The sequence below is a fragment of the Oncorhynchus nerka genome, unplaced genomic scaffold, assembly GCF_034236695.1.
Source record: "Oncorhynchus nerka isolate Pitt River unplaced genomic scaffold, Oner_Uvic_2.0 unplaced_scaffold_654, whole genome shotgun sequence".
Lineage (NCBI taxonomy): Eukaryota > Metazoa > Chordata > Actinopteri > Salmoniformes > Salmonidae > Oncorhynchus > Oncorhynchus nerka.
The window spans coordinates 155,215-171,596 of NW_027040479.1; the positions used below are offsets into that span (position 1 = coordinate 155,215).

General features: G+C 45.1%; 1 protein-coding gene across 1 annotated transcript in view; it reads left to right on the top strand.

Annotated features, from left to right (window-relative positions):
- Window positions 1-1,587: 1,587 nt before the first annotated feature.
- The window catches only part of LOC135571238 (glypican-6-like), a 235,144-nt gene continuing 220,349 nt past the window's right edge, over window positions 1,588-16,382 (top strand). The window contains exon 1 of the mRNA XM_065017022.1: window positions 1,588-1,743. Within this exon, the coding sequence (XP_064873094.1) occupies window positions 1,635-1,743 (109 nt within the window). The 5' untranslated portion in view covers window positions 1,588-1,634. The remainder of the gene's footprint in view (window positions 1,744-16,382) is intronic.

The following is a 16,382-nucleotide window of genomic DNA, read 5'->3' on the forward strand; positions in this document are numbered from 1 at the left end:
CTCTGTTTCTCTGCTGCTGATTCTACTGCTGTTTCTCTGTTAGCTGCTGATCTACTGCTCTGTTTCTCTGTTAGCTGTTAGCTGCTGTTCTACTGCTCTGTTTCTCTGTTAGCTGCTGTTCTACTGCTCTGTTTCTCTGTTAGCTGTTAGCTGCTATTCTACTGCTCTGTTTCTCTGTTAGCTGTTAGCTGTTGTTCTACTGCTCTGTTTCTCTGTTAGCTGTTAGCTGTTAGCTGCTGTTCTACTGCTCTGTTTCTCTGTTAGCTGCTGATCTACTGCTCTGTTTCTCTGTTAGCTGTTAGCTGTTAGCTGCTGTTTTGTTTACAGCCTTGTGGTGAGAGATCACATATATAAACACAGATCTCAATTAACTCTGTGTGGTTCATTTTCCTCACATCACACGTGCTATGCAGCAAAGCCCTGTCAAGCGTGAACAAACAGTGACATGCTGATCCCAGTCAGCTTGGGTAACACTGCAAACGTGTATCTCTCTCTGGCGCTGTGTCTGTGTCGTCTAGAGAGTGGTGGTCTCCACGGTCGGCCACAGAGCAGTTCATGCACATCACTCTAGAGACCTGGCTGTGTTTTGTTCTGAAGTGTTGTCGCCAGGTCTTCATTAGCAGTCTGCTGGCAACGTAGCAGGGAACACTTACTGTGGTCCTCTCTTCTGACTTTGGTGCCAGTGCACACCGACACACTGTCCAGACAGTCTCTGCACTGAGACCGAGAAGGCATCAATGTCCCATTTAACCTCATACTAATACACCACTTCATTATCTACAATGTAAAATGTGATTATTAGCCAGCTTAGTTGGTTTCACGTTGTGTCGTCTCTTCTCGTGTGTCTGAGCACTGTGGGCCTCAGCCCCCACTCTGTTCCAGTCTCTCTCTCTCTCTCTCTCTCTCTCTCTCTGTCTCTGTCTCTCTCTCTCTCCTCTCTCTCTCTCTCTCTCTCTCTCTCTCTCTCTGTCTCTGTCTCTGTCTCTGTCTCTGTCTCTGTCTCTGTCTCTCTCTCTCTCTCTCTCTCTCTCTCTCTCTCTCTCTCTCTCTGTCTCTGTCTCTGTCTCTGTCTCTGTCTCTGTCTCTCTCTCTCTCTGTCTCTGTCTCTGTCTCTCTCTCTCTCTGTCTCTCTCTCTCTCTGTCTGTCTGTCTCTCTCTCTCTGTCTGTCTGTCTCTCTCTCTCTCTCTCTCTCTCTCTCTCCCTCTCTCTCTCTCTCTGTCTCTCTCTCTCTCTCTGTCTCTCTCTCTCTCTCCTCTCTCTCTCTCCTCTCTCTCCTCTCTCTCTCTCCTCTCTCTCTCTTCTCTCTCTCTCTTCTGTCTGTCCTGGAAATCTCGAATGACAGCAATAGAGTCAGCTTGATCAAACCTCTGCCTTTTGGGGGCTTGACTTGACTCCTGCTCGGTGGCAGCAAGCTCTGTTGATGTGTATAACAGCCATGCTCCCTGTCTGTCTGTCTGTCCATCTCCCTCAGGAGTCTTTCTGTCCCTTAGGTCTGTCTGTCTGTCTGTCTGTCTGTCTGTCTGTCTGTCTGTCTGTCTGTCTCTGTCCCTCCAGGTATTAACTGTCTGTCTCTCTCTACCCAGGTGAACACCTGCGTGTGTGTCCTCAGGGCTACACCTGTTGTACGTCCGACATGGAGGAGAAACTGGGGCAGCAGAGCAAGCTGGAGTTTGAGAACCTGGTGGAGGACACCAGTCAATCACTCAGGACAACCTTGGTGTCCAGACATCAACAGTTTGACGGTAAGACAAACGGCCAGCTGTGTTTCTTGTCTGTCGTTGTGTGTCCTGAGCTCCATAGCAGAAGGTGGAGCTTTATTTTGGATGTCAGCTGACTCTATTGCTGTTATTATATACAGTAGTAGTTGGTACAAAGTGGATGTTATTGGGAAACGTCCCGCCTATCTAGTTGACGGGGGAAACACTGAGTTGTGAACCCTGATGTGTCTGTCAAATGGAGCTGATGACCTCACTGGGCAGAGTCTAGTTCCTCACACCATGAATCTGTTGTACCTCACACCATGAATCTGTTGTACCTCACACCATGAATCTGTTGTACCTCACACCATGAATCTGTTGTACCTCATGAATCTGTTGTACCTCACACCATGAATCTGTTGTACCTCACACCATGAATCTGTTGTACCTCACACCATGAATCTGTTGTACCTCACACCATGAATCTGTTGTACCTCACACCATGAATCTGTTGTACCTCACACCATGAATCTGTTGTACCTCACACCATGAATCTGTTGTACCTCACACCATGAATCTGTTGTACCTCACACCATGAATCTGTTGTACCTCACACCATGAATCTGTTGTACTGCTACCTCACACCATGAATCTGTTGTACCTCACACCATGAATCTGTTGTACCTCACACCATGAATCTGTTGTACTGCTACCTCACACCATGAATCTGTTGTACCTCACACCATGAATCTGTTGTACTGCTACCTCACACCATGAATCTGTTGTACCTCACACCATGAATCTGTTGTACCTCACACCATGAATTTGTTGTACCTCACACCATGAATCTGTTGTACTGCTACCTCACACCATGAATCTGTTGTACCTCACACCATGCTACTACATTGGCCTGCTACAGTGAATGGTACCAGACTGATTTGGGCCGGCTGCTACGTCGGCCTGCTACAGTGAATGGTAACAGACTGATTTGGGCCGGCTGCTACGTTAGCCTGCTACAGTGAATGGTACCAGACTGATTTGGGTCGTCCTGCTACAGTGAATGGTAACAGACTGATTTGGGGCGGCTGCTACGTCATTAATACGGAGCAGGAGGAGGACATGAATAAGTGAGGGCGTTGGGGAAGTTACTGCTGGTACATGATGAATAACAGACTGATTTGGGGCGGCTGCTACGTCATTAATACGGAGCAGGAGGAGGACATGAATAAGTGAGGGCCTTGGGGAAGTTACTGCTGGTACATGATGAATAACATGTGGGATTGTCCACGGCTGTTTCCTCCACCTCCCAGAGACACTTTTTGCTTTAGCAGTAAACAAATAACACACTCCGGCTGTCTCAAATGGCACACTATGCCCTATACAGTGCACTACTTTAGACCAGAGCCCTATATAGTGCACTACTTTAGACCAGGACCCTATATAGTGCACTACTTTAGACCAGGACCCTATATAGTGCACTACTTTAGACCAGGACCCTATATAGTGACCAGGACCCTATATAGTACACTACTTTAGACCAGGGCCCTATATAGTACACTACTTTAGACCAGGACCCTATATAGTGCACTACTTTAGACCCAGTTGCAGAGGGAGGAGTTCGGACGCAGGTCCTTGAGCTTTCTAATGAGCTGATAGGACACTAAGAGCTGTAGTCGATGAACAGCATCCTCACATACAGTATGCATTCCTCACATACAGTATGCATTCCTCTCATACAGTATGCATTCCTCACATGCAGTATGCATTCCTCACATGCAGTATGCATTCCTCACATGCAGTATGCATTCCTCACATACAGTATGCATTCCTCTCATACAGTATGCATTCCTCACATACAGTATGCATTCCTCACATACAGTATGCATTCATCTCATACAGTATGCATTCCTCTCATACAGTGCATTCCTCACATACAGTATGCATTCCTCACATACAGTATCCTCACATACAGTATGCATTCCTCTCATACAGTATGCATTCCTCACATACAGTATGCATTCCTCACATACAGTATCCTCACATACATTATTCATTCCTCACATACAGCATCCTCACATACAGTATGCATTCCTCTCATACAGTATGCATTCCTCACATACAGTATCCTCACATACAGTATGCATTCCTCACATACAGTATCCTCACATACAGTATGCATTCCTCACATACAGTATCCTCACATACAGTATGCATTCCTCACATACAGTATCCTCACATACAGTATGCATTCCTCTCATACAGTATGCATTCCTCACATACAGTATGCATTCCTCACATACAGTATCCTCACATACATTATTCATTCCTCACATACAGCATCCTCACATACAGTATGCATTCCTCTCATACAGTATGCATTCCTCACATACAGTATCCTCACATACAGTATGCATTCCTCACATACAGTATCCTCACATACAGTATGCATTCCTCACATACAGTATCCTCACATACAGTATGCATTCCTCACATACAGTATGCATTCCTCACATACAGTATGCATTCCTCACATACAGTATGCATTCCTCACATACAGTATGCATTCCTCACATACAGTATCCTCACATACAGTATGCATACCTCACATACATTATTCATTCCTCACATACAGTATGCATTCCTCACAGACAGTATGCATTCCTCACATACAGTATCCTCACATACAGTATGCATTCCTCACATACAGTATCCTCACATACAGTATGCATTCCTCACATATGCATTCAGTATCCTCACATACAGTATGCATTCCTGACATACAGCATCCTCACATACAGTATGCATTCCTCACAGACAGTATCCTCACATACAGTATGCATTCCTCACATACAGTATCCTCACATACAGTATGCATTCCTCACATACAGTATCCTCACATACAGTATGCATTCCTCACATACAGTATGCATTCCTCACATACAGTATTCTCACATACAGTATGCATTCCTCACATACAGTATGCATTCCTCACATACAGTATCCTCACATACAGTATGCATTCCTGACATACAGCATCCTCACATACAGTATGCATTCCTCACAGACAGTATCCTCACATACAGTATGCATTCCTCACATACAGTATCCTCACATACAGTATGCATTCCTCACATACAGCATCCTCACATACAGTATGCATTCCTCACATACAGTATCCTCACATACAGTATGCATTCCTCACATACAGTATCCTCACATACAGTATGCATTCCTCACATACAGTATCCTCACATACAGTATGCATTCCTCACATACAGTATCCTCACATACAGTATACATTCCTCACATACAGTATCCTCACATACATTTACATTTAAGTCATTTAGCAGACGCTCTTATCCAGAGCGACTTACATACAGTATGCATTCCTCACATACAGTATCCTCACATACAGTATGCATTCCTCACATACAGTATGCATTCCTCACATACAGTATGCATTCCTCACATACAGTATGCATTCCTCACATACAGTATCCTCACATACAGTATCCTCACATACAGTATGCATTCCTCACATACAGTATCCTCACATACAGTATGCATTCCTCACATACAGTATCCTCACATACAGTATGCATTCCTCACATACAGTATCCTCACATACAGTATGCATTCCTCACATACAGTATGCATTCCTCACATACATTATCCTCACATACAGTATCCTCACATACAGTATGCATTCCTCACATACAGTATCCTCACATACAGTATGCATTCCTCACACACAGTATCCTCACATACAGTATGCATTCCTCACATACAGTATCCTCACATACAGTATGCATTCCTCACATACAGTATCCTCACATACAGTATGCATTCCTCACATACAGTATGCATTCCTCACATACAGTATGCATTCCTCACATACAGTATGCATTCCTCACATACAGTATCCTCACATATAGTATCCTCACATACAGTATGCATTCCTCACATACAGTATGCATTCCTCTCATACAGTATGCATTCCTCTCATACAGTATGCATTCCTCACATACAGTATGCATTCCTGACATACAGCATCCTCACAGACAGTATCCTCACATACAGTATGCATTCCTCACATACAGTATCCTCACATACAGTATGCATTCCTCACATACAGTATCCTCACATACAGTATGCATTCCTCTCATACAGTATGCATTCCTCACATACAGTATGCATTCCTCACATACAGTATTCCTCACATACAGTATGCATTCCTCACATACAGCATCCTCACATACAGTATGCATTCCTCACATACAGTATGCATTCCTCACATACAGTATGCATTCCTCACATACAGTATCCTCACATACAGTATGCATTCCTCACATACAGTATGCATTCCTCACATACAGTATGCATTCCTCACATACAGTATCCTCACATACAGTATCCTCACATACAGTATGCATTCCTCACATACAGTATCCTCACATACAGTATGCATACCTCACATACAGTATGCATTCCTCACATACAGTATCCTCACATACAGTATGCATTCCTCACATACAGTATGCATTCCTCACATACAGTATCCTCACATACAGTATGCATTCCTCACATACAGTATCCTCACATACAGTATGCATTCCTCTCATACAGTATGCATTCCTCACATACAGTATGCATTCCTCACATACAGTATCCTCACATACAGTATGCATTCCTCACATACAGCATCCTCACATACAGTATGCATTCCTCACATACAGTATGCATTCCTCACATACAGTATGCATTCCTCACATACAGTATCCTCACATACAGTATGCATTCCTCACATACAGTATGCATTCCTCACATACAGTATGCATTCCTCACATACAGTATCCTCACATACAGTATGCATTCCTCACATACAGTATGCATTCCTCACATACAGTATCCTCACATACAGTATGCATTCCTCACATACACTATCCTCACATACAGTATGCATTCCTCACATACAGTATGCATTCCTCACATACAGTATCCTCACATACAGTATGCATTCCTGACATACAGCATCCTCACATACAGTATGCATTCCTCACAGACAGTATCCTCACATACAGTATGCATTCCTCACATACAGTATCCTCACATACAGTATGCATTCCTCACATACAGCATCCTCACATACAGTATGCATTCCTCACATACAGCATCCTCACATACAGTATGCATTCCTCACATACAGTATCCTCACATACAGTATGCATTCCTCACATACAGTATCCTCACATACAGTATCCTCACATACAGTATGCATTCCTCACATACAGTATCCTCACATACAGTATGCATTCCTCACACACAGTATCCTCACATACAGTATGCATTCCTCACATACAGTATCCTCACATACAGTATGCATTCCTCACATACAGTATCCTCACATACAGTATGCATTCCTCACATACAGTATGCATTCCTCACATACAGTATGCATTCCTCACATACAGTATGCATTCCTCACATACAGTATCCTCACATATAGTATCCTCACATACAGTATGCATTCCTCACATACAGTATGCATTCCTCTCATACAGTATGCATTCCTCTCATACAGTATGCATTCCTCACATACAGTATGCATTCCTGACATACAGCATCCTCACAGACAGTATCCTCACATACAGTATGCATTCCTCACATACAGTATCCTCACATACAGTATGCATTCCTCACATACAGTATCCTCACATACAGTATGCATTCCTCTCATACAGTATGCATTCCTCACATACAGTATGCATTCCTCACATACAGTATCCTCACATACAGTATGCATTCCTCACATACAGCATCCTCACATACAGTATGCATTCCTCACATACAGTATGCATTCCTCACATACAGTATGCATTCCTCACATACAGTATCCTCACATACAGTATGCATTCCTCACATACAGTATGCATTCCTCACATACAGTATGCATTCCTCACATACAGTATCCTCACATACAGTATCCTCACATACAGTATGCATTCCTCACATACAGTATCCTCACATACAGTATGCATACCTCACATACAGTATGCATTCCTCACATACAGTATCCTCACATACAGTATGCATTCCTCACATACAGTATGCATTCCTCACATACAGTATCCTCACATACAGTATGCATTCCTCACATACAGTATCCTCACATACAGTATGCATTCCTCTCATACAGTATGCATTCCTCACATACAGTATGCATTCCTCACATACAGTATCCTCACATACAGTATGCATTCCTCACATACAGCATCCTCACATACAGTATGCATTCCTCACATACAGTATGCATTCCTCACATACAGTATGCATTCCTCACATACAGTATCCTCACATACAGTATGCATTCCTCACATACAGTATGCATTCCTCACATACAGTATGCATTCCTCACATACAGTATCCTCACATACAGTATGCATTCCTCACATACAGTATGCATTCCTCACATACAGTATCCTCACATACAGTATGCATACCTCACATACATTATGCATTCCTCACATACAGTATGCATTCCTCACATACAGTATGCATTCCTCACATACAGTATCCTCACATACAGTATGCATTCCTCACATACAGTATCCTCACATACAGTATGCATTCCTCACATACAGTATGCATTCCTCACATACAGTATCCTCACATACAGTATGCATTCCTGACATACAGCATCCTCACATACAGTATGCATTCCTCACAGACAGTATCCTCACATACAGTATGCATTCCTCACATACAGTATCCTCACATACAGTATGCATTCCTCACATACAGTATCCTCACATACAGTATGCATTCCTCACATACAGTATGCATTCCTCACATACAGTATCCTCACATACAGTATGCATTCCTCACATACACTATCCTCACATACAGTATGCATTCCTCACATACAGTATGCATTCCTCACATACAGTATCCTCACATACAGTATGCATTCCTGACATACAGCATCCTCACATACAGTATGCATTCCTCACAGACAGTATCCTCACATACAGTATGCATTCCTCACATACAGTATCCTCACATACAGTATGCATTCCTCACATACAGCATCCTCACATACAGTATGCATTCCTCACATACAGCATCCTCACATACAGTATGCATTCCTCACATACAGTATCCTCACATACAGTATGCATTCCTCACATACAGTATCCTCACATACAGTATGCATTCCTCACATACAGTATCCTCACATACAGTATGCATTCCTCACATACAGTATCCTCACATACAGTATGCATTCCTCACATACAGTATCCTCACATACAGTATGCATTCCTCACATACAGTATCCTCACATACAGTATCCTCACATACAGTATGCATTCCTCACATACAGTATGCATTCCTCACATACAGTATGCATTCCTCACATACAGTATGCATTCCTCACATACAGTATCCTCACATACAGTATCCTCACATACAGTATGCATTCCTCACATACAGTATCCTCACATACAGTATGCATTCCTCACATACAGTATCCTCACATACAGTATCCTCACATACAGTATCCTCACATACAGTATGCATTCCTCACATACAGTATCCTCACATACAGTATGCATTCCTCACATACAGTATGCATTCCTCACATACATTATCCTCACATACAGTATCCTCACATACAGTATCCTCACATACAGTATGCATTCCTCACATACAGTATCCTCACATACAGTATGCATTCCTCACATACAGTATGCATTCCTCACATACAGTATGCATTCCTCACATACAGTATGCATTCCTCACATACAGTATCCTCACATATAGTATCCTCACATACAGTATGCATTCCTCACATACAGTATGCATTCCTCTCATACAGTATGCATTCCTCACATACAGTATGCATTCCTCACATACAGTATGCATTCCTCACATACAGTATCCTCACATACAGTATGCATTCCTCACATACAGTATGCATTCCTCACATACAGTATGCATTCCTCACATACATTATGCATTCCTCACATACAGTATGCATTCCTCACATACAGTATGCATTCCTCACATACAGTATGCATTCCTCTCATACAGTATGCATTCCTCACATACAGTATGCATTCCTCACATACAGTATGCATTCCTCTTGTCCAGCTGGGTGAGGGCAGTTAAATAGCGATTCCGTGGATCAGTCAGGGAGGAGGTGATAGGGAGAGGATGGAGTGTGTCGGGGAGGGAGGAGGTGAGATGGAGAGGGTGGAGTGTGTCGGGGAGGGAGGAGGTGAGATGGAGAGGGTGGAGTGTGTCAGGCAGGGAGGAGGTGAGATGGAGAGGGTGGAGTGTGTCAGGGAGGGAGGAGGTGAGATGGAGAGGGTGGAGTGTGTCAGGGAAGGAGGAGGTGAGATGGAGAGGTGGAGTGTGTCGGGAGGGAGGAGGTGAGATGGAGAGGGTGGAGTGTGTCGGGGGAGGGAGGAGGTGAGATGGAGAGGGTGGAGTGTGTCAGGGAGGGAGGAGGTGAGATGGAGAGGGTGGAGTGTGTCAGGGAGGGAGGAGGTGAGATGGAGAGGGTGGAGTGTGTTGAGGAGGTGAGATGGAGAGGGTGGAGTGTGTCAGGGAGGGAGGAGGTGAGAGGGATGAGGGTGGAGTGTGTCAGGGAGGGAGGAGGTGAGAGGGATGAGGGTGAAGTGTGTCAAGGAGGGAGGAGGTGAGATGGAGATGGTGGAGTGTGTCGGGGAGGGAGGACTAGCCTCTCAAAGCACTTCATCATGATGGAAGTGAGTGCTCAGGGTCGCTAGTCATTCAGCTGGGCACAGCGATGATAGTGGACATCTTGAAGCAGGTGGGTATTGAGGCCTGGGGAGAGATTGAACATGGCAGACAACACAACAGCCAGCTGGGTCTGCACATGCTGAGAGCCCAGATAGAGATGCCGTCTGGTCCGGCAACCTTGTGATGGTTAACACATGTGAATGACTTACATACTGTGGAGTGTTGGAAACGGTATTATTCAGAATAACCAATCATATTCATTCAGAAGAGGGTTATGGCTTGAATGAACTCATTCATTGGGTTAAATGTGAACGAGAGACATTATGCAAATGAACAAAGTTTTGACTCCGGCCTTGTCTGAAGGAATAACAGTACTTTGTACACGCTGTGTCTGTGTGAAGTGTGGAGTCGCTAGGGCAACAAGGCCTGCCTGCTCTGCTCATGGGAGCAGACTGGCCGAGAACTGAGGGGAGGAAAATCACAAGGAGTTCAACATAGTGGCAGCTGTACAGATAACTGATCCAAAGGGCTTTGTCTTCTCAAACACGGCAGAAACCTGACATAATTGCCTCCCGGGTGGTGCAGTGGTCTAGGGCACTGCATCGCAGCGCTAGCTGTGCCACCAGAGACTCTGGCTTCGCACCCAGGCTCTGTCGCAGCCGGCCGCGACCGGGAGGTCCGCGGGGTCGACACACAATTGGCCTAAAGTCGTCCGGGTTAGGGAGGGTTTGGCCGGTAGGGATATCCTTGTCTCACCGCGCACCAGCGACTCCTGTGGCGGGCCAGGCGCAGCGCGCGCTAACCAAGGTAGCCAGGTGCACGGTGTTTCTTCCGACACATTGGTGCAGCTGGCTTCCGGGTTGGATGCGTGCCGTGTTAAAGAAGCAGTGCGGCTTGGTTGGGTTGTGTATAGGAGGGGGCATGACTTTCAACCTTCGTCTCTCCCGATCCCGCACGGGAGTTGTAGCGATGAGACAAGATAGGAGCCGCTAAATAATTGGACACCACGAAAAGGGGTTAAATAAACCCTGACATAATATGATGTCTCGTCACCTCATTAATTCAGACTCTTACTTAGATAAGTAGCAAGTTAAAACGTAGCGGTTCTGCGTTCTTCACACGGGGAAAAAATAAATAAAACACATAATAAATATCGTGCTGTGTTTTGTAAACGCGATGTAAAATGTTCTTATTATAATTTCTGCTCAGAATCAGACAGCACTCTGATGTGCAGCTACTGTTCTCCATCATTCTATCAGCAGACAGCACTCTGATGTGGAGCTACTGTTCTCCATCATTCTATCAGCAGACAGCACTCTGATGTGGAGCTACTGTTCTCCATCATTCTATCAGCAGACAGCACTCTGACTGATGTGGAGCTACTGTTCTCCATCATTCTATCAGCAGACAGACTGATGTGGAGCTGCTGTTCTCCACCATTCTACCAGCAGACAGACTGATGTGCAGCTACTGTTCTCCATCATTCTATCAGCAGACAGCACTCTGATGTGGAGCTACTGTTCTCCATCATTCTATCAGCAGACAGCACTCTGATGTGGAGCTACTGTTCTCCATCATTCTATCAACAGACATCACTCTGATGTGGAGCTACTGTTCTCCATCATTCTATCAGCAGACAGCACTCTGATGTGGAGCTACTGTTCTCCATCATTCTATCAGCAGACAGCACTCTGATGTGGAGCTACTGTTCTCCATCATTCTATCAGCAGACAGCACTCTGACTGATGTGGAGCTACTGTTCTCCATCATTCTATCAGCAGACAGCACTCTGATGTGGAGCTACTGTTCTCCATCATTCTATCAGCAGACAGCACTCAGACTGATGTGGAGCTACTGTTCTCCATCATTCTATCAGCAGACAGCACTCTGACTGATGTGGAGCTACTGTTCTCCATCATTCTATCAGCAGACAGCACTCTGACTGATGATGTGGAGCTCTGATGTGGAGCTGTTCTCCATCATTCTATCAGCAGACAGCACTCTGATGTGGAGCTACTGTTCTCCATCATTCTATCAGCAGACAGCACTCTGACTGATGTGGAGCTACTGTTCTCCATCATTCTATCAGCAGACAGCACTCTGATGTGGAGCTACTGTTCTCCATCATTCTATCAGCAGACAGCACTCTGACTGATGTGGAGCTACTGTTCTCCATCATTCTATCAGCAGACAGACTGATGTGGAGCTACTGTTCTCCATCATTCTATCAGCAGACAGCACTCTGATGTGGAGCTACTGTTCTCCATCATTCTATCAGCAGACAGCACTCTGACTGATGTGGAGCTACTGTTCTCCATCATTCTATCAGCAGACAGCACTCTGATGTGGAGCTGCTGTTCTCCATCATTCTATCAGCAGACAGGACTCTGATGTGGAGCTGCTGTTCTCCATCATTCTATCAGCAGACAGGACTCTGATGTGGAGCTACTGTTCTCCATCATTCTATCAGCAGACAGACTGATGTGGAGCTACTGTTCTCCATCATTCTATCAGCAGACAGCACTCTGACTGATGTGGAGCTACTGTTCTCCATCATTCTATCAGCAGACAGCACTCTGATGTGGAGCTACTGTTCTCCATCATTCTATCAACAGACATCACTCTGATGTGGAGCTACTGTTCTCCATCATTCTATCAGCAGACAGCACTCTGATGTGGAGCTACTGTTCTCCATCATTCTATCAGCAGACAGCACTCTGATGTGGAACTACTGTTCTCCATCATTCTATCAGCAGACAGCACTCTGATGTGGAGCTACTGTTCTCCATCATTCTATCAGGTATCCCCCTTTTCCAACTGACCAGGTATCCCCCCTTTTCCAACTGACCAGGTATCCCCCCTTTTCCAACTGACCAGGTATCCCCCTTTTCCAACTGACTAGGTATCCCCCCTTTTCCAACTGACCAGGTATCCCCCCTTTTCCAACTGACCAGGTATCCCCCCTTTTCCAACTGACCAGGTATCCCCCTTTCCAACTGACCAGGTATCCCCCCTTTCCAACTGACTAGGTATCCCTTTTCCAACTGACCAGGTATCCCCCTTTTCCAACTGACTAGGTATCCCCTTTTCCAACTGACCAGGTATCCCCCCTTTCCAACTGACTAGGTATCCCATCCTTTTCCAACTGACCAGATATCCCCCTTTCCAACTGACTAGGTACCCCCTTTTCCAACTGACTAGGTATCCCATCCTTTTCAACTGACCAGGTATCCCATCCTTTTCAACTGACCAGATATCCCCTTTTCCAACTGACTAGGTATCCCATCCTTTTCCAACTGACCAGATATCCCCCTTTCCAACTGACTAGGTATCCCCCTTTTCCAACTGACCAGGTATCCCCCTTTCCAACTGACCAGGTATCCCCCTTTCCAACTGACTAGGTATCCCCCTTTCCAACTGACCAGGTATCCCCCTTTCCAACTGACCAGGTATCCCCCCTTTTCCAACTGACCAGGTATCCCCCTTTCCAACTGACTAGGTATCCCCCTTTTCCAACTGACTAGATATCCCCTTTTCCAACTGACTAGGTATCCCCATTTCCCTTTCAACTGACTAGCTATCCCCCCCATTCCAACTGACTAGGTACCCCCTTTTCCAACTGACTAGGTATCCCATCCTTTTCCAACTGACCAGGTATCCCCCTTTCAACTGACTAGGTATCCCCCTTTTCCAACTGACTAGGTATCCCCTTTTCCAACTGACCAGGTATCCCCCCTTTCCAACTGACCAGGTATCCCCCTTTCCAACTGACTAGGTATCCCCCCTTTCCAACTGACCAGGTATCCCCCTTTCCAACTGACTAGGTATCCCCCTTTCCAACTGACCAGGTATCCCCCTTTCCAACTGACTAGGTATCCCCCTTTCCAACTGACCAGGTATCCCCTTTCCAACTGACTAGGTATCCCCCTTTCCAACTGACCAGGTATCCCCCCTTTTCCAACTGACCAGGTATCCCCCTTTCCAACTGACTAGGTATCCCCCTTTCCAACTGACTAGCTATCCCCCCTTTCCAACTGACTAGGTATCCCCATTTCCCTTTCCAACTGACTAGCTATCCCCCTTTCCAACTGACTAGGTATCCCCCTTTTCCAACTGACCAGGTATCCCCCTTTTCCAACTGACCAGGTATCCCCCCTTTCCAACTGACTAGGTACCCCCTTTTCCCCCCTTTTATTTCCAAATACTCTGCTATAAGTTATATACGGTATTTCTCCCAAGCGACAGTCTCATCCCTGCTCTTCTATATGTCCCGCTGTCCTGCGTGTTGGTTTATATTAAGGAAATATGGAAGGTAACTAACTCTACTCTACCATGAACATGAAATGCTACTGGAAATATTTATAACCACCAAAATAAGTTTTTGATAAAAAAAAACATTTTTACTCAGTCTTTTTCCATGAGTAATTAATGTTTCTATTCATTGAAGAAAAGTTAACCAGTAGAATGTCGGAGGAGGAAACCCTCCCGTGGATCATATCTGGGTGTCAGATGGTGGGATCAAACAGCCTGGTCTCTCAGAGGTCCTCATTAGAGCCGACCCAGTTTACACCCTGGAAGAGTTTCTGAACTGGAGTTGCCATCAGAAGACATTTAGTCAGAACACGCATGTCGACCTTTTAGATAAAATAAGGAGTGTGTTTTAATGAAACGCCACAGAACAACATGGTAGCAGGACGACAGTATAATCGCTGTTCACCCTTTAAACATGACCACTTAAATACTTGGTGTGACAGCCTTCTGTTTTACCACACAGTGTAGTTTTGGACTAAATTGGGTCAGTCCTGGTCTATAGGTAACCACTGGGTCAGTGCTGGTCTATTGGTAACCATTGGGTCAGTCCTAGTCTATAGGTAACCATTGGGTCAGTCTATAGGTAACCACTGGGTCAGTCCTAGTCTATAGGTAACCATTGGGTCAGTCCTAGTCTATAGGTAACCATTGGGTCAGTCTATAGGTAACCATTGGGTCAGTCCTAGTCTATAGGTAACCATGGGGTCAGTCCTAGTCTATAGGTAACCATTGGGTCAGTCCTGGTCTATATGTAACCATTGGGTCAGTCCTAGTCTATAGGTAACCATTGGGTCAGTCCTGGTCTATAGGTAACCATTGGGTCAGTCCTAGTCTATAGGTAACCATTGGGTCAGTCCTAGTCTATAGGTAACCATTGGGTCAGTCATAGTCTATAGGTAACCATTGGGTCAGTCCTGGTCTATAGGTAACCATTGGGTCAGTCCTGGTCTATAGGTAACCATTGGGTCAGTCCTAGTCTATAGGTAACCATTGGGTCAGTCTATAGGTAACCATGGGGTCAGTCCTGGTCTATAGGTAACCATTGGGTCCGTCCTGGTCTATAGGTAACCATTGGGTCAGTCCTGGTCTATAGGTAACCATTGGGTCAGTCTATAGGTAACCATTGGGTCAGTCTATAGGTAACCATGGGGTCAGTCCTGGTCTATAGGTAACCATTGGGTCAGTCCTGGTCTATAGGTAACCATTGGGTCAGTCCTAGTCTATAGGTAACCATTGGGTCAGTCCTAGTCTATAGGTAACCATGGGGTCAGTCCTAGTCTATAGGTAACCATTGGGTCAGTCCTGGTCTATAGGTAACCATTGGGTCAGTCCTGGTCTATAGGTAACCATTGGAAGCATAGGATGTGGAATAATAACATGTAAACCCAATACTGATGAAACCATGTCCACGACATGCAGTTCCAGGATCCAAGCATTAATAAATTAGTATTGTTGTGTTGGCCCCGTGTCAACTAAAGTGAATGTCAGGAAAACTATTCTCTGAGGACAGACTGCATGGGTTCCTGTCCCGAACCTTTGGTTAGCCTCTTCCATCATCTGGGAGAGTTCCTGTCCTGAGGCACTTTGGTTAGCCTCTTCCATCGTCT